Here is a 27342-nt window from a genome sequence, read left to right as displayed (position 1 = left end):
TACAGGCCTGATTGGTGGAGTGCTGCAGAGATGGTTGTTCTTCTGGAAGATTCTCCTCTCTCCACAGAGAAATGCTGGAGCTCTGTCAGAGTGACCATCGGGTTCTTGGTCACCTCCCTGACTAAGGCCCTTCTCCCCCGATCGCTCAGTTTGGCCGAGCGGCCAGCTCTAGGAAGAGTCCTGGTGGTTCCAAACTTCTTCCATTTACGGATGATGGAGGCCACTGTGCTCACTGGGACCTTCAATCCTGCAGAAATTTTTCTGTACCCTTCCCCAGATCTGTGCCTCGATACAATCCTGTCTCGGAGGTCTACAGACAATTCCTTGGACTTCATGGCTTGGTTTGTGCTCTGACATGCACTGTTAACTGTGGGACCTTACATAGACAGGTGTGTGCCTTTCCAAATCATGTCCAATCAAATGAATTTACCACAGGTGGACTCCAATCAAGTTGTAGAAACATCTCAAGGATGATCAGTGGAAACAGGATGCACCTGAGCTCAATTTTGAGTGTCATGGCAAAGGCTGTGAATACTTATGTACATCATTTTTTATTTCATTTTTTATTTGTAATAAATTTGCAAAGATTTCAAACAAACTTCTTTCATGTTGTCATTATGGGGTATTGTTTGTAGAATTTTGAGGAAAATAATGAATTTAATCCATTTTGGAATAAGGCTGTAACAACAAAATGTGGAAAAAGTGAAGCCCTGTGAATACTTTCCGGATGCACTGTGTGTGTGTGTATATATATATATATATATATATATATAATTATTATTATTATTATTATTATTATTATTATTATTATTATGCCTATAGACTTTCAAAACATCAAACAACTAAATATAAAAATAAAATAAGTGATCCTGCTGCAGGAGCATCCCCTGAGCATGAACACATTGCAAATTGCAAATGTTGTCAGCCAATGAATATTACATGAGACACAAAGTATTCTTCCTCCAGGGGGCGCTTGGCCACTCAGAAAATCCTCTATTCAACTGCATTTAACTATCAGAATGTTTAATATCACCTTGGATAAATTTTTACACTAGATAGTTATTTTTAATAAAAACGGATACTGGGGCCTGGGTAGCTCAGCAAGTAAAGACGCTGACTACCACACCTGGAGTCGCAAGTTCAAATCCAGGGCATGCTGAGTGACTCCAGTCAGGCTTCCTAAGCAACCAATTGGCCCGGTTGCTAGGGTGGGTAGAGTCACGTTGGGTTAACCTCCTCGTGGTCACTATAATGTGGTTCTCACTCTCAGTGGGGCGTGTGGTGATTTGTGCGTGGATGCCGCGGAGAATAGCATGAGCCTCCACACGCGCTACGTCTCTGCGGTAACACGCTCAACAAGACACGTGATAAGATGCGCGGATTGACTGTCTCAGACGCGGAGACAACTGAGATTCGTCCTCTGCCACCCAGACTGAGGCGAGTCACTACGCCACAACGAGCATACCCAATTACCTAACCCCCCCAAAAAAATAAAATAAAATAAAAATGGATACTTGCAAAGATTCAAACCTGTGAAAGGAAATAAGCCTTAGCAGTCTCTATTAAAGTATTTTTAAAATCCTTATCCAGTAATAATAAACTGGGATTGGCCCATCCTGACCAGCACTAAAAAAAATATTTGGTGACAGTGCCATCTAAACGCTGTTTCGGTAACGGTCAGGAGGACATCTGGACAAATATTTCTTGATTCATTATTCTGACAAACTTTAATAACCACTGAAATACAAACTGACCTTTCTTCCATAATTTACTCAAAAGCAATATGACTTTTTTCATCCATGAAACACAAGATTAAGAGATGAGAGGATCATGTTTGTGGCTGTCCAAGCTCCAAAATCACACATAAAAGCACCTTAAAGTCGTCCATAACACTTGTGCCTTAGATTTCAATTCTTCTCAAGTCATATAGTATTGTAAGAGGAACAGACCGAAATTTACCCATTTGAAACTGGCGCACACGCGAGAACGGCTTGTTTACATAAATGCTGCAAGAATGATGCCTAAAAATAGATCTATTACATTTCTAAGGGATCATGCACAAAATGTTTGCCTGACGGATGATAATATGGGCGGAAAATCCCATATACTTAAATTGCCAGTTTGCAACCATCTATAGCAACACCCAGTGACCACCCACAACACCTTAACATCATGGTGGTACCATTTTTATAGGCAAGAACCATTTACATTTTCTTCAGAAAATGTAACCATCTAGTCTTTTAAATGCAGTCTTGCACTGCGGCAATCGCAAATCCCATTGCTTTTCTAGTCTACAGTTCTACCAAGTACGGTCAAGGTCATATAACTTCCCAGTTCTGGTGAAATGACCTTGAACGAGAAGGACAATTGGAACCTGTAATCACTCAGCCCGAGTGTGAGCAGGTAACCGTTAAAAAGTGGCCCTCCCTCGTCTGACCTTGAAAGGGCTACACTTGTACCCAGCAGCTCTAGGGTGATGACAGCATCTTTACAGTTTTATTATTGTAATTATTAGCTCTAATAGATCAGTCTGACTCCTTGCTCCACTGCCTTCCCTTCCTCCCGTCTCCCATCTCCCTCTCTCTCTCTCTCTCAACACACACACACACACACAAACACATACACACTCCTTCTCTCCCTGGCAAAAGCTGCACAGGCTGCAACATTACGTAATTCCAGCCAGGTCGCGACTGGCTTGCAGGGGTTTGGGACTTTTTTTTCTTGGTGTGTGTGTGTGGATGCTGAAAAGAAATAGCATTTTTAGACACTGCTGTGGGTGTGTCTCGAGCTGGAGATGGACCCGTCACGGCTCGTTGGGCTCGGTGCGGCGGGAGAATAATCCGTCTGTCTCTGTGTCACAATAAGATTCCCTACAATTCTCCCGCTTTCTCCTTTTGTCTCTCTCTCACTCCATTATCATCTCCAACAGCTCTCTCTGTGTGTGGATTTGAAGATTAGGTGAGGCTTGCTCTCCTAATGCAGTGTTAGAAAAATGCATCTCAGCACGCTGTGTGTCAGGTCTGGGCAGTTGATTTTAATGAACATCGGTTCATCGCGCTGTAGTATGCAATGTGCCGGGCTGTGAATGGTTGGCAGGGTTGTATGGGCGCGGGAGTGGGGGGCAGAATATCTGCCAGGGCTTTTAGCAAGATTCTCCTGCTCTGTGAGGTAAACTACTGCCTCCCAACCCTCCCAGCACCTTATATTTATTTATGAGTCCTGGCATGGTCTCACGCAGAATCAAAAGGCTGTTACGGCGCCTCTGGATCCATTAAGATAAGAAATTGTTGATATCACAAAGGTGTGGGGAGGAAGACAGACATGGTCTTGGTTTCCTCTCAGCTTGCTTTCACTCCATCTCTTTAATACACTCTTCCTTAAGCCCATGAGCAACTGAAATGCTATTCCGCAAGATTCTTTCCAGTTAATAGAGCCAGGCTTCTTCTTTATGCACTCGTGGCTTAGTAGACAGGCTCAGGTTGCGATTTTGCCCCAAACTGATTTAAAATTTGTTTTTTGTTTTGTTTTATTTTTTGTATTCCTGAACAAAAAAAAAAAAAAAAAAAAAAAAAAGGGCAGGCAACCAACGAGCATCAAATAATAACAACAGCACTTAAAATAATAAAAATCTCAGTAAGACCTTACAACAAGTTTCTATTTGTTAACATTAATGCATAGGGTATACAATGCTTATGAATATATACAGCATTTATTAATCTGGGTAAACGTTACTTTATCAAAATACTATTGTTCATTGTTCATGTTAGTTCATAGTGCATTAACAAATGTTAACGTACTAGAGATGGTACTATACAGTATATAAAATTTCAATATATCTCGAACCAAAAAATAAACAGTGAACAATAGAGGCAAAACTTGATATTTCGAACTTTGTTTTCTGTCCAAGCGATCATAAATATAATGACCCGTCAAACATCATAATCTCTCCATTGCTTGATTTTACCCCTACTGCGCTTTTTTCTACACTGTTTACAGGGTTCACACAAGGTCCTTGAAGTGCTTAAAGTGCTTTAATTTAGCTTTTAGAAATTTAAGTACTGGAATACCTAGAATATCATCTTTTTTGTTGAAAAGTGCATGAGATTAAAATGGACCATTTCTTCCATATAATGTGTGTCCATCAAAGATGAGATTCATATACTCCACTTTCATTGAATAATGTATCTAATGTGTTTAATATCCCTTCTGTTCTTTACAGTTAGATAAAAAAAAAAGTAATAATAATATTCATTTTAATCACACATAGCACACGTGATAAACAAATAGAGAGACTTCTCTCTCATTAATGAATCGAAACACTGAGACACTCGTTGAACTCTTAAAGAGACAGTCCCATTTTAGCATGTGTTATACAAAATAATGTAAACAAAATGTTATTGCTTGTTAATTGAACAAATTATTTCAAACATTGATAGCTCATATCATTATATATACAATTTAATGGAATAATATTAATTGACAGAATGTAGAATTTTTATATTTAAAAAAAAGTTCAAATGTGATAATTTTTGTGATGATAAAAATATATATATATATATATATATATATATATATATATATATATATATATATATATATATATATAAACACTTCCATTTACTTTTTCAGGATAGCTTCTGTTCAGTTCTATTGCTTGTTCTGCACCTGATAGTGTAGTCCAATATTTTTGAAGGCTAGTTATTTGTGATCTTTTCTTATAGAGAAAGGTATATGAGAAATTCTTATTATTTAAACTTTGAGCAGTTACATTGTGTATTAAAGAACTGTATTTTGATGAGAAATTATAATTTGCATTTTGCTCAAACATTAAAAAAAATAAAATAAAATAAAAATCTGGCATACTTTATCATTTGTGTTCTTATATAGTATATTGAATATTGAACCAAAACATGAGATAACCATACAGGGCTCCATACTGCAACTAAAATGGTCGCAAATTCAATCAAAAATAATTGATTGCGACAATAATTTAAAATATAGTTGCCACTGGCAACAATCGGGTTGTGAGCATTCATATGCGGTTTCGTCAGATATCATCTTGTTGAATACATCTTTAGAGCGTGCACCACCGGTGTGTCTCGAGCCGCTTTTCACTGATGATGGGGAGTGGGCTCCAAAAGAGTTGATTCCTGGACTCTGACTAAAATCGATTCTTTTGTTCAACTCTGTAACTTTATGAACAGGACGTTGTAATTGGCTAAAATAATGAATTGCCGCTCTTAAGAACCAATCACATCCTCTACAAACACCTGTTGGTTGGTGGGACACCACAAAGGTGGGAGATAATGTGCGTGCATGCAAAAGAGAGAGAGGGTGTGACAGATTTTAGAAATTTGTGTAGTATTACATCAATGCAAGGGACAGTGGCTGGAAATGTGGATTCTCCCAATTTGTCTAGTTTCTATATGACAATGAAACTATTTCTGACCCAGCCTGTTTCTTTTCATTTTCCCTCTTAAAATTGGGTATGAGCAGCAACTAGTGAATGACATTGTTTTCCGGTCATTTTATATATATGGAATAGGAAACACTATTAACTTACAGGTAAGCTAGTGATATTTTATCAAAACAATAACCACACCAATATATCTTAATTAAACCCACTGCTATTTAATCCATTGTGGTCGAGACTGCCGAGTTTAAAAAGCTGCTGTTTTAAAATTTCACTATACGTTCCATAAAAAAGCGATTTCACGTATCATACTGTACATTCCATTTAAAAACAACAGTCCAAATTAATTTTAATTTTTTATTTTATTTCATCTCCATAATATGCCTATTAACAGTTATTGAAGTAAATTGAGCAAGAAAATATGTCTGATTTTTTTCTCCATTTGCATGGAAGTCATTTAGACTAAAGCAAGCTTCTCCCGTCCCACTAACGTTAGTGTTTGGATTTGGGTAGGAGAAACTGACCAGCAGTTACAGAAAAACTTTTTTTTCAACTTTATCATGGAGCAGCAATCGGTCGCAATAAGCAGTGGATTGAGTGAGCTATATGAGTGAAAATTAAACTATAATTTTTATAATTCCGTTGATTTTCCGCTCATGCCTGACAAGCAATTTTGGGGGATGAAAATATGTCACTTGGGAAGGCACTGCCCACTAATGGCCATCCCTGGTGACGGCCCTGAACTTTGAAACTATCCTGATCGAAAATAATTGGAGTCGAAGAGTCGATTCCATCGACTCCAATGGCTGGAGTCAGGAATCGGAGTCGACTCTAAAAAACTCGAAATTGAACACCCCAACTTTTCACCCGTTCGGTTTTCATGAGCTCGCTGAACCCCACGCAACAACAAACCCAGCGCGAGAGACGTGACCAAATTACTCTTTTGAACTGGATCATTTTCATGAATCACCTGTAAAGAACTGAAGGTGTGAACTCAGGAGTTCAGGTTAGCAGTTTGAATCAGAGTCAATTACTCAGCAAATCAACCGTCAGTGCGTTCACAACTGGGAGCGCAGACAATTCAAAATAGGAGTACCATTTGTATTTCGGGATTCTTTATAATTAAAAGACCCGCACAACTACAGTGTGTGTGTGTGTATATATATATATTATATATATCAGGGCTGCTCCTCACCAAAGATTTTCCTAGTTGACTAGTAGGAGTTAAATTTAAGCCATTTGTCCACTAGTCACAGGTTTATGATATTAATGTAATTACTTAAATATATATTTTTTGGGGGGCATCAGAAAATGGTTTGAGTTCCAGGGCTGAAAAAGAATGTTATAAGTAACATTGTTAACACTGTTCTACATTACAGAGAAATACTATACCGTAATAATGAGCCTTTAAAATAAAAATTTTCAAGCGCACGCACGAAGGGAGCTGCAGCGACACCGGCAAAAGCGGTAATGATTCTGAATGTGTCGGAAAAACCAGCAAGGAGACTGTCTGAACATTTTGTTAATTTATAGAGATAAATGCACATTAGGGTTGTGCCGACAGACGATGATCTCGGGGATCGACGATGGTCAGAGTGATCGCCAATAGCTGATGCATTTGATGTAAAGACGATATTTAGCTCCTTTTCCCAACTATAAAATTATTATTATTATTATTATTATGATTATTATTAAGCTATTATTATCAAATATTACAAATAATTTGCCCATAGACACACAGACACACGCTTGAAGAAACACTATTATATTATTAAGAACAGATGACAGAAAAGTCGTCTATAGGCATGTATGACGCGCTGATACGGAGGTGTGCAGTCTTGTGAAACACGCACATCTTGCATTTTTTTTTTGCAAGAACAGTATCGTCTATGAGTGCTGCAAATGACCTCACACATCCCAGCTCAGGAGGTGTTTTGAGTTCAGTTTGCTTTATTTCCACAGAGCAGTTCATTGTGACCACAACTCTGCAGCCTATACATCTGTGATTAAAACATAAAATAATACAAAAACACGTTCAAATCAAACCATGATTTACATTTCAGTGATTACTATCATCATTATAATTATTATTTTTACATTTATAATTGTTTTTATGTCTTCATTTGTGTAAGTAATTTTCCACCATGATGTTAAGACAGATTCTTGCCTGACGGTAAATGGAAAGGTGTTTATATATATACACATCACTTCATAATTTTAATTGCTTTTTCGTTTCATTTGGAGTGCAGTTTGAATTTAGAAATGTATTTGATTTAAGTTTTTCGTTTTTTAAATAAATTAATTTAATTTTCAATGCAAAATCACTAAAGCAACAATATTCACCAATTCCTCAGCCCAGGGGTTACCAATGTAATTGGATATTGCAATAATATATATATATATATATATATATATATATATATCGTGAAGGAGGGAACAAAATGAATTTAATCACACAAATGATGTTTTTTCCCAGAGAATGAAATACCCAACCGGTAGAGAATGCACAGATGAAGTAGCTTTTTTGCCAGAGAGATGTTGACAACTGTTGTAAAACCATCTTTCAAAAAGTTGAACAACACACATTTTAATTGCACTTATTTTTTTTGCAGTTTCATTTGATTTTTTTGTTAAAATAAATACAAAATAAAGTTCTAAGTTTGCAATCAAGGTGTCTTGCTTTATTGTGTAGGCTTAACCCTAACCCTGCTTAATGAAAATTACCCCATAGTACCACCTAGCGTCCAACCAGTGCTAATACCGGTGTTTGTCATTTTTATGTGGAGTTTTTTCTGCGACCAACCAACCTATCAAAACTTGGTTGACCAAGACTCTTCTCAACTATCAGGGCAGCCCTAAAATATACATATACACAGTACTATGCAAAAGTCTTAGGCATGTAAGATGTTTCACAAAAGCATTTGTCTTAAGATGGTTATTTATATCTTCAGCTTTAGTGTGTCAAGAACTGTGACAAATTCTCCAAGAAGCTTGGAACATCCTATCTGCCAACAACCAATAAAAAGTCCAGGTGTACCTAGGAGAATTGGTGCTGTTTTAAAGGCAAAGGTAAATATTGATTTAGCTTATTTTATGTTTACTGGACTTTGTATTACATTAAGTGAATCAGCGCGACCGCATGCGTCTCTCGAACTGGCGCCTCCGGCTCCCCTTTATCTCGCTCTCCTCCTGATCAGCTGATTCAGCGCCGGCCGTGCACCATCATGGTCCGGCCACGCCCTCCTCCTCATCACAATCTGCTTATGTAGATTCTGAAGGGCAGTACTAAATATCTTTTTTTTTTCTCTCTCTCTTATTTGTGTAAATTATGAAAGGGGTGTGAACACTGATGAGACCTCCGATTAATGGGTTACCAGCTGTCTTCCTTTTCTTCTGCTTTCTATCTTGTTCCTGAACAACAATCTAAATTGAGCAAATATATGATTTGGTGACTAAAAACAGCCATTTGGCTCCTTAATGTTTCAGTTAAGGAGCCAATGGCTCCCAAGTCATTTTTTTTTTTAGTCTGGAGCCCTACCATATCATTCCATTCCAATAATGTACACAACTTTTAATGTACATAATATATATTGTAATACACTGAAATATGTGGAAATTAACATTAACCAATATTAATATATGCTGTAGGTGTTGTTCATTGTTAGCTTATGTTAACTATTGTGTTAAATGTTAAAAAATAAAACATTATTGCAAAGTGTTTCCGAAAACTCTTATGTTCTGACTTTGCCCTGTGAAAAGACAATAGAGTTCCACTTCTAAAAATGCTTCTAGTTAGCATTTTTCTAATTTAATCCAGTTAATTTATTCATAACAAATTATAATAACAACATAGCAATTTGAATGTAATATGTAACTAAACAATTCAAATTAATTTCAGTAATGACAGCATGCACTCAAGCTCGAATGATCTCCACAAGTTTGTGCAAAACCTTATGATCCATGTTACCACAGCATAATTTGAAAATGTTCCAAAGAGCAAAATATCATGTAAACTAACATTTGCAGTAGCATTAAATCTTGGCCTGGTCCAATCAATCGTATATATTCAATCAAACATTTATCATTTCAACCACACATTTTATTTAGTAGCAAATTAGCCTTGTAAACCCTGAGAAATCCAATATACATCAGTTCTCATGTTTTCTGTTCCTTCAAAGCTATACGTTGCTATTGTTTTACCATTCATTGCAAATACATGTTATAGCTATTAGTTTTATCCTTTTGCAATGTATGGCTTTCTAAAACATCTCAAGATACATTGTATGCAGGCGAACAGCATTAACCTCCAGCCCACAGTAAAGGATGGTTTGGTAGTGGGACTGGAAAAGGACGAGGCACTCTAGCAGTTCAAAAATGCAAATATTTATCAAAGAGTAATTATCACATTCTGTTGAAAAATTTAGCTAATTACTCAACACTACCTAGTTTCAAGCCCAAGGCGGGGAGAAAAAGTGCACAAAGGTAAATTTGATCAAGGACTTTGAACAACAAGCCTTAGGGGCCATTTGTTAACAATAATAGTATTTACAGAGATGGGGGCAGGCCATTAACAATAACACTAGATTTTTACATATTTTTAAGATAATGTGCTTGCCCATGCAATCCTCGCTGCCATGATGCTAGGGTAATATGGGTGGTTGTCTCAAAGTCTTTAATAATATCCTAGTACCTAGATACAGCCCTGGTTGTTGTCTGATTGCTTAAAAAAAGTAATAGCACACTTCAGCATGAATCAAGCCATACAATTTGATGTTCATTCATGTTCATATAACAAAAACGTAGCAGGGCAAGTTAAGTGCAAACGTTTAATAGTAAAGGTTAGCGGGGGCCGGGGCCCTGGGTAGCTCAGCGAGTAAAGACGCTGACTACCACCCCTGGAGTCACGAGTTCCAATCCAGGGCGTGCTGAGTGACTCCAGCCAAGTCTCCTAAGCAACCAATTGGCCCGGTTGCTAGGGTGGGTATAGTTACGTTGGGTTAACCTCCTCGTGGTCACTATAATGTGGTTCTCGCTCTCGGTGGGGCACATGGTGAGTTGTGCATGGATGCTGCGGAGAATAGCGTGAGCCTCTACGCGCTAGGTCTCTGCGGTAACGGGCTCAACAAGCCACGTGATAAAGTGCGCGGATTGACTGTCTCAGACGCGGAGGCAACTGAGATTCGTCCTCCGCCACCTGGATTGAGGTGAGTCACTACGCCACCACGAGGACCTAGAGCGCATTGGGAATTGGGCATGCCAAACTGGGGAGAAAATAAGGGGAGAAAATCCACAAAAAAAAAATATATATAGTTAAGGTTAGGGGTTCGTTTAAATCCCGAACCCAAAGTATGAGCGACAGTAATAAAGATGCGTGCCTTAGCAAGTACCATTAAAAAGGCAACAAATATATTAAAATCAGAAAAATCGGTGGTGATTATTTGGGAATGGCCTTGTTCCTTAACATTATAGGTAACGATTGACAAAAAAGCCAAATGCGAACACAAAATACTGGGACAAGAGCTGATAGATGATCTGAAAACACCTCATCTTTGACAGAACCATTATCTCCACCAAAAACCAAGCCCAAATTTTAAAAAAATTGTTAAAAACATTCCTCAGACGGAGCACTTTCAGGGACATGACATGGGAAACCTCAGCCCTCATACGTTGCTTTTCTTTGCTCATTCCTCTCATATGACATTAACCCTGCCAACCCTGTATGATAGTTGTTTAATAATTGTCCCTGCTCTTACTGTGCACAAATTATCCGTTCATGTTCTTCTAAAGAAAAAAGAGGTCTGTTTTCATAATTGCCATTTAAATGTAATAGCTTTCTCAAACTTTGAATTAACTTTATATTTTCTCCAGATGTAATCATGGCCATGAGGGTGGAAGAAAATAATATTAGCCAATAATATATTTTTCATTGTTTGATTTTCCAATCAAATCTTGAGCGATAAAATTAAACTCCATCCTAGATGATTGCCTGGTCAATATTCTGTTGAACTCAGAAAATTGACACATTTTAAAAGTTAAATGCATTTGTGAATGCTATTTCATGTTGTCTATAATGGTGTAATTTCTGCTCCACCAAATGAACTGGTTAAAATAAACAGGTTTATATAGTTGTCACTGCAAGAGCTCAAGCAATAGAAAAAATAAAAGGTACACCCTCCTCTTAAGTGAAAACAATTTGCACAACCTCAAATTTTAAGTCTAGTCACTCATGTATAAACTTTTACATACAAGCACAGACAGACATACCTCTTTTCCAAGGTCTTCTCGGATGACCTGTCTGATCTCCTCCATCGAGCTCTGAGGAGCTTTGCTGTGGAGGACCTTCAGTGTGCTGGTGTACTCCTCAGGAAGGAGATAGTCCAGGGCTCCCAAGTGCTGGCCTACTTTTATGAAGGTGCCTCTGTTTGCACAACACAAGTCTCTGAGCCTCTCAGCCGAACGCCGGTGAACCTGAAGAACGAGAGAACATTGAAACCAATGTGACTCAGACAAAAATAATTAATTAATTGAGTGCTACAGTTCTTAAGATATATATCATTCAAAAATAGTCTCATGAATAAGTCATTAATAAACATTATTTCTTTATATAACATTGAACACATAATGTTCACTCAAAATGCTAGAAATGTCTTTAACCCGTTATTTTGCATGTCCATATATTTTCTTATTTGAATGCATATAGACAGATCTGTTAGGATTTAAATCATCCTTGTTCCCTTACAAAAAGTATTGCACATGTACCATATTAAATTGAAGGTATCAGATCTTAATACCATTGTACTTAATATAATGGTACTGAATGATTATCATATTTACATATACACATATTTATAAAGTACTTCAATGTACTTCAAAGAATACCATGGTATTACCATAGTATATGTCCAAAACACATGGTAATACCATGCTAATTTGGTATATACCATGGTACTAAATAATTACCACAGTCTTAATACCATTGTATTTACAAGGCACTCCAAGGTGCATCAACTAATACCATGGAATTACCATGGTACATGTCCTAAAACATGGTAATACAAGGGTAATGAATAATTACCACATTCATATACCACGGTATTTACATGGGTCTCCAAATATTTTTAAAAATACCATAGAATTATGTGGTGAACCAGATGACATTCCAGGAGCCATTTTATGGCTCAGCCCCTTCCTAACTGTCGAGGCAAAGACGAGTGGCTCCATTTTGATGGGATCGTGGCAGACCAACACAAAAAAATGCCAAGCACAGCCATCAGATAAGCTGCCTGGACAACTACCAGGTTTGGAAAAGGAACAATGCATAGATGTGACTTTAAAGACACTGTTCTAACTATGTACTTTAAAATATGCAAATGTTCCACACAGAAAAGGGAGGGTGAGCCACACTGTGTGGGTCTACTATGATGTCAGCAGCCAATCATAACCCTGAAACAAGAAGCACCAAACTGAAATCTCCTCCTCATCAGGAAGGTATAAATCTATCCTCCGGATGACCAAACCTTTGTCCCGAGTCCCCATCCAGATGGTCGTTAACAGGATAAACTTCTATATCACTTCTCCGTTCTGAGTTCCTGGCTGTTCGAATTCGGGAGCAATAACAGAATGATAATCAACGTTCTGAGTTCCCGGCTCTTTGAGTTCGGGAGCAATAACAGAATAACAATCAACATTCTGAATCTCTGGCCTGAGTGGTAGGAGATGTAACAGAATACAAACCATCCGACATGCTTAGATCTCACTTCACAGAGAGAGAGAGGATAACAGATCACCCAATGTTCTCAGTGTCCATCCAAGAGACAGTAGAAGATCGACCAAATACCAAGTCTCACTACAAGAGACTATTGCAACGGCAAGTTTGGAATCCCTATACCAGGGAGTTAACTACAGCGACAAGGTTTAGCTCTGACGGGCAAACCTTCTCTTCAAGTTTTGTGCATCTGTGTGTTTTAGATGATGAATCTTGCACCGAAATAAGGGCTGTATATCTGCGTGTTCCAGATTGCAAGAACCCTCTCGGTGCCTCCAGGAGATCAGATTCCTCAGCTCCTTCGTGTCCAAGGCTGTTGAAACGGAATTCAGCTCATTCCCCAATATAACATGGCCCTGAGCCCCAGTGGAAGAAGTCGTCATCACCAAACCCATCAATCAATCAAGCAGAATGTAAATATCACTACTGAACCTCATTCCATAGACCTTGGCATTAGTGTAAACTACTAGTTTGATTTTCTAATGTTCTTTAGATTACATAACCTGTGCATCAAATGTTTTGCAAATAATCTTTGCGATATGTGCTTAATTAGGAATAAGGTTTTCACCTTATTAACAGAGAAACAGCAATTTATCTATCATAATAGTCATATTTTGCCATTGCTACATCCAGTTCAACCACTTACATCTTTCCTATGCACATTATTTACCTATTCATTTATTTAATCTTTTAGCATATTAGTACCATTTTGTAGGTTTTGTTTGTTATTCTTGATTATCTTTTTGTAAATAAAACTCATTTTATTACAACTGTGTGTTCCTTGTGTTGATGATACAGAAGATCTCTAAAGGGTTAGGCTGCTCTCGAATCCTTCAGATTATTCAGATGACAAACTCCCTCCAATTTACATATTAATTAATTGAATTGTCCATTTGGATAATTTTTTATACTGTTAAGGTAAAACTCCTTAACTGTTGCCCTGAGGATGGAGGGAGGGGCCATCTGATATTAATTATCACAAGCACATACACCTTAAGTGAAGTGTGACCAAAAATCACCACAATTACCATGGTGTATGTTCCTTAAAAACAAGGTAATACCTTTTTTTTGCACTGCCATCTAAAAGCTGGTTTAAGCTGGTCTCTAAAAAGTGCTCAGAACCCATCTAAAACCAGCCAACTGACCAGCCAGACTAGTCTTTGAGACCAGCTAAGACCAGCAAACCAGCAAAGTACACTTTGTAGGTGGATGTCTTAATATTGTAATTTAAATCAGTATAAAGTGTTTACCAAAAACCCAATGCAAGAAAACAAAAGAATGGAGAATTAACACTAATTTGACGTTATTATTTAGTATGCACTAAAATCTGAATATAGGCCTGTTGTTCGTGCATACTCAACGAAAAACAAAATGAACTACATATTGAAAATGGCACTGGTAACTATCTGCATGAATGAAACATCATTGCTAATAATAATAAAAAAAAATTAAAAAAAATAAGAAACACCACTGCCCTGCCATCTCAGTTGGCTTAAATGCTGTTTAAATGGGACTTGAGTTTTAACAGGGGGTCTTTGTGCTGTCCTGTCCCAGAGACAGCTGGTAGCATTGATAGTACTCATGAAGGGACGTCCCTTTGGGAGTGAAGCAAATAAACTGCCATGAAATGAGCTCTCTTAACCCCATCACCCCGACAAAAGACAGACTTTTGTTCACCAAATGAGGCTGCATATGAGGTCGGTCATCCGATTCGAATCATCACTCAAAAGACAAAGTCCACATGCACCTAATTATACCGGGTGGGGAGTCCGTGGTGATGTGTGCGTCAGTGTGTGTGCAGCAGTGTTTTCATACATAATACTATTTTGGTAACATATTTCAATGTTTTAAAGATTTAATTCATAGTTTAATGTTTTCATGTATCCTCATTAAAAGTAAAAACTGAGTTGGGCAAGACAGAATGTAATGACTTGCAGTTCAATAAGTTGGTCAGATATTAGTTCAGTTACTTAACAGATTCAATGAGTTTATTCAGGGAACAATTTGCCAGACAAGAATCAGCTCAGAGTAATTTGATTTGAAATAACTTTTAACAGATTCAGTGAGTTCATTCAAGGAATAATTTATCTGAATGATTCAAAATGATAATTTATTTTAAGGTTGTGATTCTTTGTGATTCCTCAAAGATCCAGCCATTAAAGACTCATTTCGTTGGAAATTGCTCTGATGGACTGAGTGCGATCATTCAGGGAAGGATTTGCCTGATAAGCTTGTTAGTCACTTTATGCGATTCAGTACAGAATCTGCTCATACGAGTCATTCGTTGCCATATCGGACAACACTGGTTACGCTGTATGCTTGTTTTTGAGTGCATCCAGAGAAGTCAACGCAAATAGAAAGACGTGTTGTCTTGGCATTATTTCACAGTACAATGACTTTTTATCTCACAGCTCTGAACTTTTGCTGTATGTCCATGCAATGGCAAAATGCTGTAACTACACATTTTGTTAAAATCGAGTTGACTGTAATCAGGTCTCTTAAATTATGATCTGTCCTGTGACAGATGGGTTTGGGTCAATTCCGCTTAGATTCAGTGAAAACAAAGTGCGAAAATTGCAGTTATTACAAAATCCACTCAAAAACCAAGTAACATTGAAGCAATTTTTTTCAGTTTCAGTTCTGGAGTAGTTACTACGTTTTGCAATCATTGGGCACTATTTTAAATCTTGGGCTTAGACTTGCTGCTGTAAAAAGCGGTGCAGAGAACACTGGTGTGCAGTATGTGTTTTGTTATTTTATGAGTATTTTCCTCAGGCAACACACCCTTAGGTCCACAAAACTTATTTGGATTGAGGTGATATTTCTGACAGGATGTCAAGGAGAGAGTAAGCACACTTCTGTCAGGTAGGATTTGCGGTTAATCCTTATACAGTGGGTGGGAGATTTGAAGGTTGTCCTGTGGCCATTTTTTTGCCATACTGTTCAAGATCAGCGTTGCAACCGACAGCAGCTTGGGCTGGCCAGCTTCGACACATGCACACTAAACCTCATTTCCCGTGCCTGGAAAAGCCAATAGGATGTGAGAGTGATGAGATAATTACGAGGGTGATGAGAAGACACTTCATTTTGGCGGATACAAAACATGTGGTTCTCTCTTTCCCAGAACAAAAACAGGCTGTTGATGGTGAGGATGTGTTGAGGAGAAATGAGGGGCTAATAAGAGGCAAAGGCAGCAGTAATGACAGTGATGATCTTTGCCTGCTCTTGTAGCCCATCTTCACCACATTGGACAGAGCGCAACAGTAACCACCCACTTTTCCAGTGGCCTGGTTGCGGAAGTAGTTTTCCCATCCATTTTCTGAACAGGGATTAAAAAAAAAAAATCTTTAATAAGCCATCAAACAAAACCAACCAGCTTTGAGATGAATTACAAACTTTGATTTTAAATAAATATATATATATATATATATATATATATATATATACACACACACACACACACACACACACACACACACACACACACACACACACACAGTACTGTGAATTTTATGCTTCAAAAAAACCTTTGTCTTAAGATGGTTATTTATATCTTCAGCTTTAGTGTGTCAATAGGAAAAATACATTTTAGACTCCCAAACATTTCTTTTGCAAATATAATAGAATAGAAGAACAGGGAGCCCTGCAACCGATGCTCCCCACAGAGTCCCCGACTGAATATTGAGTCAGTCTTTGATTGCAAGAAGAGACAGAAGTAATTGAGACAGCCTAAACAGATCCAAGAAGATTGGAACATCCTATCTGCCAACAACCATGAAAAATTGTATCCAGGTGTACCTAGGAGAATTGGTGCTGTTTTTAAGCAAAGGTGGTCACACCAAATATTGATTTAGCTTTTTTTTATGTTTACTGGACTTTGTATGATGTTAATTGATAAATGAACACTATTTATGGCATATATATATATATATATATATATATATATATATATATATATATATATATATATATATATATATATATATATATTTCAAAGGTGTTTCAAAGGTATATAAGATTATGTACTTAAAGCAGTGGTTCCCAAACTGGGTAAAGCAGGGACTGGCTAGGGGTGCAGCGAATCTCTGCTCAGTATAATATTTTAAAAGCAACCTGTTAAAAGTACTAGCAGTACCAAGTACTGACTCATTTCAATACCCATGCGCTGTTTTACTACATTTGGCTGCTTTCAAATGCTTACATGCGATACATGCAACTCTGACTGTATCGAATCTGTATTAATTTAAATCTAATAATCAAACAGTAAAGATTATGTCAATAATTTGAGTAGTTCTATTTTTCATTAGATTAATTTTTAACGTTTTAATATCAAAATTTGTTTATGTTTAATTGCTGTGGTTACTGAAAAACTGTTTACTCTGTTCTCTATTTTATTACTAGCTATTGAATAATTACTTTAAAAACTTGAAGCAAAGTTTAGGAGAAATAATTGAAGGCTACATTATTTAAATAAAATTTCTTTATTTACATCAATATTAAACTTTTTTAATAAAGAGTGTTTTCAATTGCACATTTATTTATTTTTCAGTGTTTGGGGTGTCGTGGTGAAAAGAAAAAAGAAAAAAAAAACATTTTAAAAGGAGTGCTATAGTTTTAAAAAGTTTGGGAACCACTGACTTAAGAAATAATCACTGACTCACCCTCATGTCGTTACAAACCCGTATGATTTCATGGCATCTTTTTTTTTTTCATACAATGCAAGTAAGTTATGTGTTTAACTGAAGAAAGCCATGAACAGGTTTGGAATCCCATGAGGGTGAGTAAATGATGACAGATTTTTTTATTATTTTTTTTATTTAGTGAATGAATAAAAAGTGTATTCTTTTATGAGGGAATGGACTACAATTCCATAAAACATTGCAAAAGGCGTAATCAAACTAAAAATATCGGTACAATATAAAACTATTTACTTAAAGTCATTGATTATAAGTGTAAAAACAATGGATCAGATGACTTAATTGGAAATTATGTAGTATGTTGTTCAGCATCACTGAATTCTAAACCAATAGTATTAGGATTCAGAACACTGCCAAAAGAGGTGGAAGTCATCCAAATATGGGCAGAGAGGATTGTTCACCCTAATAACATATAGCCACCAGAAGATGGTGCCAAGTACATGACACAGACTCAATGATGGCTCAAATGACACAAAATGGAAATGAATGAGATCTTGCTACTCATGCCGGCATGCTTTGGAGAGAGAGCATACTTTTACTCGTTGCATTTCCCAGTTTAATTTGTTCGAAAAGACAATTATTATGTTTTATTTGTTTGGAGAGGCTTTTGGACACTACGATAAATAATTTTTGTAATGCTATAACTTTTTATTGCTTTGTTGTATCAACACAAAATTTTACTCACAAAACAAAAGCAGTTTTTCAGAGCTATCTTATTTACACCCTGAGATACGTAAAGTCAAATGAGAAAATTGGCTCAATTTTTTGTGATTTTTCAGCCATTTCTTAGGCTAAGAGTGCTATAATTTATCATAATCTATATCATTAAAAAATATGAAAAGTTTTCTTTAAAATGAAAGTATTTTTTTTCTTTTCTTTTTTTTTGTAGAGTTATAAGCCTTTAATTTTGGGCATTCCACTGAAACAGGAAATCTTTAAAAACACATTTAGAGCTTAAATGGTTATGGTCATTACAGAATATTCAGATATAAAGTTTACAAATATACAGTATACAGTAGGTAGTTTAAGACTGTAGGAAGTCCGACACGACTGCGTAATTCGCAACGTTTTATGGGAGAGTATGGCCGCTGCCGAGCTCTTTTGTGGTGATTCCTGTTTCCATGGTATCAGTGACCTCTCCAATTGGTGGAGCCCTCTTTAGGATGCACACATTGTGTAGTTCTTCACTAGGAACATGGCAATTAAAAACTATTATTTTTGCTTCATTCTAAAAAGCATACTGTATATCATTGCTTAAACTCTTTTTTTGATTTTCAAAAAATTGCTTGAGCTCATGGTATGTCTGTCTTAAAAGGTTTATACGTTATCATAAAAATACAAAAATTGCTCCATTTCACTCTATACTAGATCTTTGGATCGAATAAAGCAAAATGTAGGGAAGGGAATATGAGAAAACAAGGATATGAAGATGAGTTTTACCCATTTTTATTCTTCACTGACTAATCCCCTGGGGAGAGAAATCTGTGCCACCTGTCATATTCCAGCGCTGGCACTCTGCACCACACACTATTGGCAGGCAGTCAGACTTCCTCTTTTTCTCTCACTATTCCATCTCCACTCTCCCTACCACCCCAGGCAACTGCAGTTGCATAGCTTGTCCACTAGGGACAGTTTTGCAGCCTGGAGAAACGTGCAGTTATGTCATGTTGGCTTTAATAAGGCGTGAAGGGAAAGCCGCTCTGGGACTAGATGCTTTGAGTCACACTCAAGCCACAACCCACACATGCAGCAGGCCGGCCCACAGTTTTCAAACAAAAACCTAATAGTAGGTTCTTTAAAGGGATCGTTCACCCCAAAAGGCAAATGTTGTCATAATTTCCTCACCATCATGTTTTAATCCCCTATTACTTTCCATCTTCCGTGGAACACAAAAGGAGATGTTAGGTTTTATGCTCAGGTTTTATGTTTTCACATCTTTTCAGAAGCCAACCAAAACTTTTTTTTTTTTAAAGTTATATTTCAAAGAAGCACAGAAAGGGAAATGCTGCCAGAAAGGCACATATTCCTCCAGAAAAATATCTGTGAAAGGACAGCATTACAATTTACCGTGAACCAACAGAGCGAAATAACGCATATGATGAGGCGTCAATCATGTCTTCCATCAGTGCAATGCTCGAGAGTCTTTTGTCACAGGAATTGTTCAGCAAACACAAGTGTGACAGCCAATCAAGTCCTCCGAGCAGCACGGTGAGGCACAGGAAAAGACCTCCACATGTTCAGAACGTAATAAGACAAGCAAACTCGGCAGGAAGCAGCAACTTCATGTGTCAGGAGAGGGGGAGAGAGTGATTAAACAGATCACACACATTCTGTATAAGGGCGGACTACAAAGCTTTCACTGTGAGAAATTTCAGAACATAAAGGAGTAGACGTTTGATCTGTCTCATTAAACAGTACCTCACCAAGAAGACTGTTGGAATATTCTTGGGGATGTTCATAAAAATATTGCCGGTTGTCTTGTAGAGCAAAGTCTACAGTCTTTGAGGCATCTAGAGTTTGTTACTGCAGCTATGGAGAGAGACAACGAGGTCCTGTGCAATTAATGCCCAAGTAGAGCAATGCTCACTACCTCCCCATCACATCACCTACTGTTCTCTCCCAACTCCCCAAAAGCCCTTACTCTTCTGCTCTCTCTCCCTCTCTTGCAGCAAACCCTTTCATCCACGGACAGAGCGGCACAAAGCCGGAGCTCTGACAACTCTCGTAATTGCCACAGACATTAATGACATATTTCAGCAGCTGGCAGAAGCCATTAGATGGCCTTTGAAAAATGCTTTGTGGGACCATCATCTGAGCATGTTATTGCCAGGGGACTAATGGGGAGGCAGCAGAGGTTCCTCTTATGCTATGACTGCTCCCTCTCTGTGCACAAAACACCAAAGAATAATCATCAGTCTTACATCAAAGGAAATATGAATAAGCAATACTGCCACAAACTTGACATGACTGTTAACCTTAGCACATGAAAACATCAAAAGTGGCAAGGCAAATTGTAGTTTGGGACCAAGAACATACTAAATCAAGAATAGTAAAAAACAAACAAAAATGCAATAATTTACATATGATGTAATTTGAAATATTGAAATTCCATTGAAATTTTATGGGACAAAGATTGCCCCACATTCTCCACATAACGTAAATAAATAAATGTGTACAAATAAAAAGAACATAAATACAAACGCTTGTTAAATGCAATCAACACTACACACACTAAACACTATTTGAGGATATTAGTAGAAAACAAACACAGGCATAAATATTCCAGACACTCAAATTATAGACAGAACAATGTATTCGAGTCTGATCATCCAGTCAGGGTCTATAAAACTTTCCTGAAAAAAGTGAAAAAACAAATATTCTTTATTATTCAATGTACAGAACAAAACTAGCACAAGAAACTTGTAAATCTCACGCAGGTTTGTAGTTCAAAATGGATGTTAATGCATTTTAATGTGAGCCTTTTGGAGCTATTCCTATTCTATGGTTATTAAAAGTAACTTTAAAAAGTAATTTACCATTTTTATCCAGTTTGCTTGTCCAGTGTCTTTAACGTTTTTGGTTCCTTTGCTTTCCATTTATTTGATTTTTTTTTTTTTTTCAAAAAGATGTGACAAAGTAATGTTGAACTGTAACGCTTTCAAACTGCAACTACTTCATTGCCGTGCAGTTTTAAAAAGTTAATCAAAGCTTTGAAATGTCTGTCAACCAATAAGAATCAAGCATTTAACAATGTTGTGGTATTAGTACATGTAGTTCATCGTTATTACCATGTAATTACACTAACTTGGACACTAATGCAAAGTGTTAAAGGAATATTCCGGGTTCAATACAAGTTAAACTCAATTGACAGCATTTGGGGCATTATGCTGATTACCAGAAAAATAATTTCGACTTGTCCCCCCTTTTTTTTAAAAAAGGGACAAATCTGGGTTACATTGAGGATCTTACAATGGAAGTGAATGGGGTCAATCCGTAAACTTAAAAATACTCACTGTTGTGACGCCATGCAAGGAGCGGACATGTGAGCGACAAGCTCTGCGCACTTTGCTGAATTTTCGATTATTCTCATGTTATAATCTGGTGAAATTTGATACACCCAGTTGCACATTTGCCCTTCGTTGCAAAACATGGCAAAGAAGTCAAAATCCTCAGGCTCTGGAGATATTAAAAGACACTTACGTGTTCAGGATGAAAGCCCCGACAGGCCTACAGACCGGGGACTCGATTTGGATGGCACGGCAGGAGAAGGAATCCAGCGTCAGTTGTCCAACATGTCGGTGATGTTGACAAAGATCCTTGCTGACTTGGAGGATCTCGCTTTAATACGTCGATCGATTACGGCGATGGAAACAAAATTCTCTGAGTTAGCTACAGGAGTGACTGATGTTGAAAAACGAATCGATTTTCTGGAATCTTCTGAGAGGGAATTAACCGCTAATCCCGCGACCAAAGTTGATTTGGAACATCTCCTTGAAAAGCTTGAAGATCTTGAGAATAAAAACCGCAGGAATAACGTTCGAATTGTTGGAATTCCTGAGCATGAGGAGGGCAGAGATATGGTGAAATTCCTAGACGAGTTTTTCCCGAGTCTGCTCGACATACCAGGCCACAAGCTGGAAATCGAGCGAGCTCACAGAGTCCCAGCTCACAGATCTGCTGAGGGAGACAGTCCCAGATCGATTCTGGCCAGATTTCTGAGATCATCCAATAAAGATCTTGTGTTGCGCCAGGCGAGGAGCAAAGGGAAGCTTTCTTGGAAGAACCATAATATTTTCTTGTTCCCGGACTTTGCGAGTTCGACAAGAGAGAAACGCTATCGGTTCAAGGAATGTAAGAAACTCTTACATCAGAAAAAGATCTCGTTTGCTCTAATGTTTCCTGCCAAACTGAGAATAGAAACGAAGGTCGGTCGCAAAGTATTCACATGTCCAAATCAGACAATATCTTTTATAGAATCAATGTCTGAGTAAACCATTTTCTGTTTCTCATGAGAGTGGGCCTGACTCGCTGTACTAACTCTTGAGGAAGCTGGGCGACATTTTAGGTTTTTTGCGTTGGCTCTGCCTAGTGGCTGGAGCTTGTTTTGTGAATAACACTTTTCCTTAAAGAAACTTTTGCATTTAAGTTCCCGGACAGATTGAGAGTGGACACTATGGATGACCGCAAAATATCTACATGCTCACACAAAGGATGTCTTTTATAAAGCTGACGGATTGTGTAAGTCATGGTATATACTTTTATGCAGCCTCTGAGTGAATTGACTCGATCATCCGGGGAACCGGGATGCCGGTTTTGTTTCTTTTTGTATTGGTTCCGCCTAGCGGCTGGAGCTTGTTCTATTGAATAACATTCCTTTGGAACAGCTGTTGATTCATCTGTTCGTTCTTCGTGCTTACTCCTCCTGCTGGCTGTGGTTTGTTTTGTTGATTTTTTTTTTTTTTTACAAGACATTGGAATGATTACGTCATCCATTGAACTCATAACAGCTGGCTCACTGAACATTCGTTTGTCTGTCCGAGGAATCTGAATGGTTTTCTATCAGCTGGAATTTGTTTTTTGAAAGATCACATCTTTGAGACAGTTCTGTGAATGAATATACACATTCTTTGTGTTCATTCTTCCTATTGACTGGGTTTATTTCAAAGTATTTTCTGTTATGTAATTTTGCCTCACAATTTGTGAGGCAAAATTGAGCAATCCGATGGCAAAGTTGTCGTGGGGACTCATGGGCGTTCATGGACCTTTTGAGTTTAGAGAGATTGTCGCCGGTTGGCGCTGTCGTGCGCGGGGTTAATGCGCACGTTTTTCTTTTTTCTGTTTGTTTTGTTCGGGGGGATATTCGGGGTTTGAATGTTTCACTAATGGGGAATGTGGTCTTCATAATTTTGTTTTTGGCACACAATTTATTTTTTCTATTATATCAATATGTCAGTTGTTAATATAAGTGTACTATCTCTCTCCACATGGAATGTGAATGGGTTGGGGCACCCCATAAAAAGAAGGAAGGTTATTACTTTTCTTAAACGTAAAAATATGATATAGTGTTTCTTCAAGAAACACATCTCTCCCCGCAGGAAGCTGAAAAATTTGGGAAGATATGGGGTGGACATGTTTTCTTTAGTGCTGGCACAAGTAAGAGCAAGGGAGTCATTATATTGGTAAATAAACATCTACAATTCAAATGTCTCAAGCAGATTAAAGATAAATTACGAAGAGTAATTATTGTTTTAGCTGAAATTCAAGGGCAAAGGTTGATTTTGGCTAACATTTACGCACTTAACGCTGATGATCAGGGCTTTTTTATAGATCTTGAAGGGATGTTGCAAACCGCTGGCACCCCTCATGATTTAATATTGGGAGGAGACTTTAATCTTTTGATGGATTCAGTCCTTGATCATAGTGAAGCAAAAGTGTGTAAGCCCCCTAGAGCAACACTGACACTTCACAGGATGTGTAAAAATCTTGGTCTTTCGGATATTTGGAGACTTTTGAACCCGTCCGGTAGGGACTATACATTTTTTCATCAGTCTATAAGATTTATTCTAGAATAGATTTTTTTTTATATATCCAAATCCCTAATTTCATTTGTTGTTGATTGCTCAATTGGAAACATTTTAGTCTCAGATCATGCTCTGGTGAGTTTAGAGGTGATGCCACATATAGAGAAACAGAAACCATATAGTTGGCGCCTTAATGTATCCCTTCTGCAAAATCCTGATTTCCAACAAATGTTTAAGACTGAAATCAATGTTTATATGGAGACCAACTGGTCCTCAGTATCCTCTGTGGGCGTGGCTTGGGAGGCACTTAAAGCGGTTCTTAGGGGCCGGATCATACAGTATGCCTCATTCATCAAAAAAATCCAAAGCACGAGAACTTGTGGAGTTGGAAGGAAATATTAAAAGTGCAGAGGCAGAGCTGAAGCGCCATATGTCAGCTGATGGCCTCAGAGAATTGACCCGATTGAAATATAGATATAATACTATTTTGTCGTGGAAAGTGGAGTTTTGGTTATTCAGGGCAAGACAGTCATACTTTGAGTCGGGTGACAAAGCAGGGAAGCTTTTGGCAAGATATATAAAGCAGAGAGTCTTTTTCTACCATTCCCTCAGTGAAATCTGCTGGTGGTGAAATATTTACCTCAGCCATTGATATTAATAATGCCTTTAAAGAGTTATATATTGATCTTTATAGTTCCACGTCTTCGTCTACTGATGAAGATATTAGAAACTTTGTGGAACCATTAGATCTTCCTAAACTGACGATTGAGCAAAAAAAACTCTCTTGATTCTGAGATAACCTTGGAGGAGCTTGACGAGGTAATTAAGTCCCTACCTACTAGCAAGGCTCCGGGGCCAGATGGTTTTGCCGCAGAATTTTTTTGATCCTATGCTACAGAACTGGCTCCACTTTTGTTAGAAGTTTATACTGAATCATTAAAGAATGGAAAACTTCCTCCAACCATGACACAAGCCCGGATCAGTCTGATTCTTAAAAAGGACAAAGATCCAAACGAGTGTAAAAGTTACCATCCAATTTCCCTGATCCAACTAGATGTAAAAATATTGTCAAAAATTTTGGCTAATCGATTAAGTTATGACATCACTTATACATATAGATCAGGTGGGGTTAATTCAGGGTCGCAGCTCTTCTGATAACATCAGGCGTCTCATCAATATCATGTGGTCAGTAGCGAATGATCAATTTCCAATCGCTGCCATCTCACTTGATGCCGAAAAGGCGTTGGATATGGTAGAATGGGATTATCTTTTTAAGATTTTGGAAATGTACGGGTTCGGGAGTACATTTATTGGTTGGATTAAGTTACTTTATAGACACCCTGTAGCAGCGGTACAAACAAATGGATTAATCTCAGATTATTTTACTTTGAATAGGGGCACTCGGCAGGGTTGCCCTCTTTCCCAATTATTGTTCTGTCTTGCCCTGGAATCATTAGCAGCTGCGATAAGAAAGGAGGATGATTTTCCAGGGGTGGTGGCGGGAGGTGTGCCACATAAGCTTCTGCTTTACACAGATGATATTTTAGTATTTGTCTCTGAACCTACTAGATCTTTGCCTTGCCTCCACAGAATTATTCATTCCTTTTCCAAGTTCTCAGGATACAAAGTCAATTGGGCTAAATCCGAAGCTTTGGCTTTGACAGCGTACTGCCCAGTAACGGCTTTTCAGCCGGGCGCCTTCCAGTGGCCCAAACAGGGCATTAAGTATTTGCATTTTATTCCCAGCAAATTTGTCTGATTTAGTTAGTGTTAATTTTGACCCTTTAATAAAAAGGTTTTCGAGCGATGTCAGCAGGTGGGCTTCATTACATTTATCGATGATTGGGAAGGTTAATGTTATTAAAATGAATTGTATTCCAAAATGTAACTACCTGCTACAATCTCTCCCTGTAGATGTCCCCCTCTCTTATTTCAAGGAATTTGATAGCATAGCAAAGTCCTTCATTTGGAATGGTAAATGTCCCAGATTGCATTTTAATAAGTTACACAGGCCGATAGATAAAGGAGGGCTAGGCCTTCCCAAGATTTTGTTTTATTACTATGCGTTCAGTCTCAGACATCTGGCTCATTGGTCACTTCCACCTGAGAAAGCCCCTGCCTGGTTTGTTATTGAACAGGCAGTTCTTGCCCCTATTTCGCCATTACAAATTATCTCTATCAAACTAATCGGAAAAGTTAAGTTACTCCCCGTTATTTCGCATTTACACTCGGTATGGACTAAAGTGTCCAGATTGTTTAAATTGGACACTTATTTAAATGCTGCCTCGAGCATATGGCAGGACCCAAGACTGTGTATTGGCAAGTCTCCTTTCTGCTGGCAGGAGTGGATTGTGAGGGGGGTTGCTACACTCGGTGACCTATATGAAAGTGGTGTGTTGAGATCGTTTGAAAACTTGGTCCAACATTTTGGGATCCCCAGACCTCAGTTTTATAGGTATTTACAACTGCGCCACCTGCTTTGCACTATTTTTGGGAGTAGCACACATCCCCCTAAGGAGGCAGATGCTTTGGGAGAGGTGATTGCGGCTTTTGGAAAAGGTCATGAGGCATCAGTGTACTACTCCCTGTTAATTCAGAGTATGGGGGACGGAGCCTTAACTTCTCTCAAGAGAGTATGGGAGAAAGATTTCAACTTGGCATTGGAGGAAGGAGTGTGGGCTAAGAATCTTAAAAATGTTAAGTCTGCATCTAGTGATGCAAGGGTGCGTCTTATACAATTCAAAATTTTGCATAGATTTTATTGGACCCCCTCTAGACTGTATAGGCTTGGTCTTAAAGACACAACCACATGCTGGAGATGCCAATTGGAGGATGGAGACATGGCCCATATTTTTGGTGGTGTGTCGAGATCCAGAAATTCTGGTCGAAGGTTCAGAATTTTGTGTGCGATGTGGTGGGCACTCAGGTTTCATTTTGCCCCAGACT

The 27342-nt window shown here is 38.0% G+C and overlaps 1 protein-coding gene across 1 annotated transcript in view; it reads right to left on the bottom strand.

Moving 5' to 3' along the window:
• Window positions 1–27342, bottom strand: part of LOC127455141 (aarF domain-containing protein kinase 1-like) — a 194857-nt gene that overhangs the window by 122758 nt on the left and 44757 nt on the right. The window contains exon 4 of the mRNA XM_051722757.1: window positions 11678–11881. Within this exon, the coding sequence (XP_051578717.1) occupies window positions 11678–11881 (204 nt within the window). The remainder of the gene's footprint in view (window positions 1–11677; window positions 11882–27342) is intronic.

This window comes from Myxocyprinus asiaticus, chromosome 17 (genome assembly GCF_019703515.2).
Source record: "Myxocyprinus asiaticus isolate MX2 ecotype Aquarium Trade chromosome 17, UBuf_Myxa_2, whole genome shotgun sequence".
NCBI classification, from domain to species: domain Eukaryota; kingdom Metazoa; phylum Chordata; class Actinopteri; order Cypriniformes; family Catostomidae; genus Myxocyprinus; species Myxocyprinus asiaticus.
This window is presented reverse-complemented; position numbering and strand designations above follow the sequence as displayed.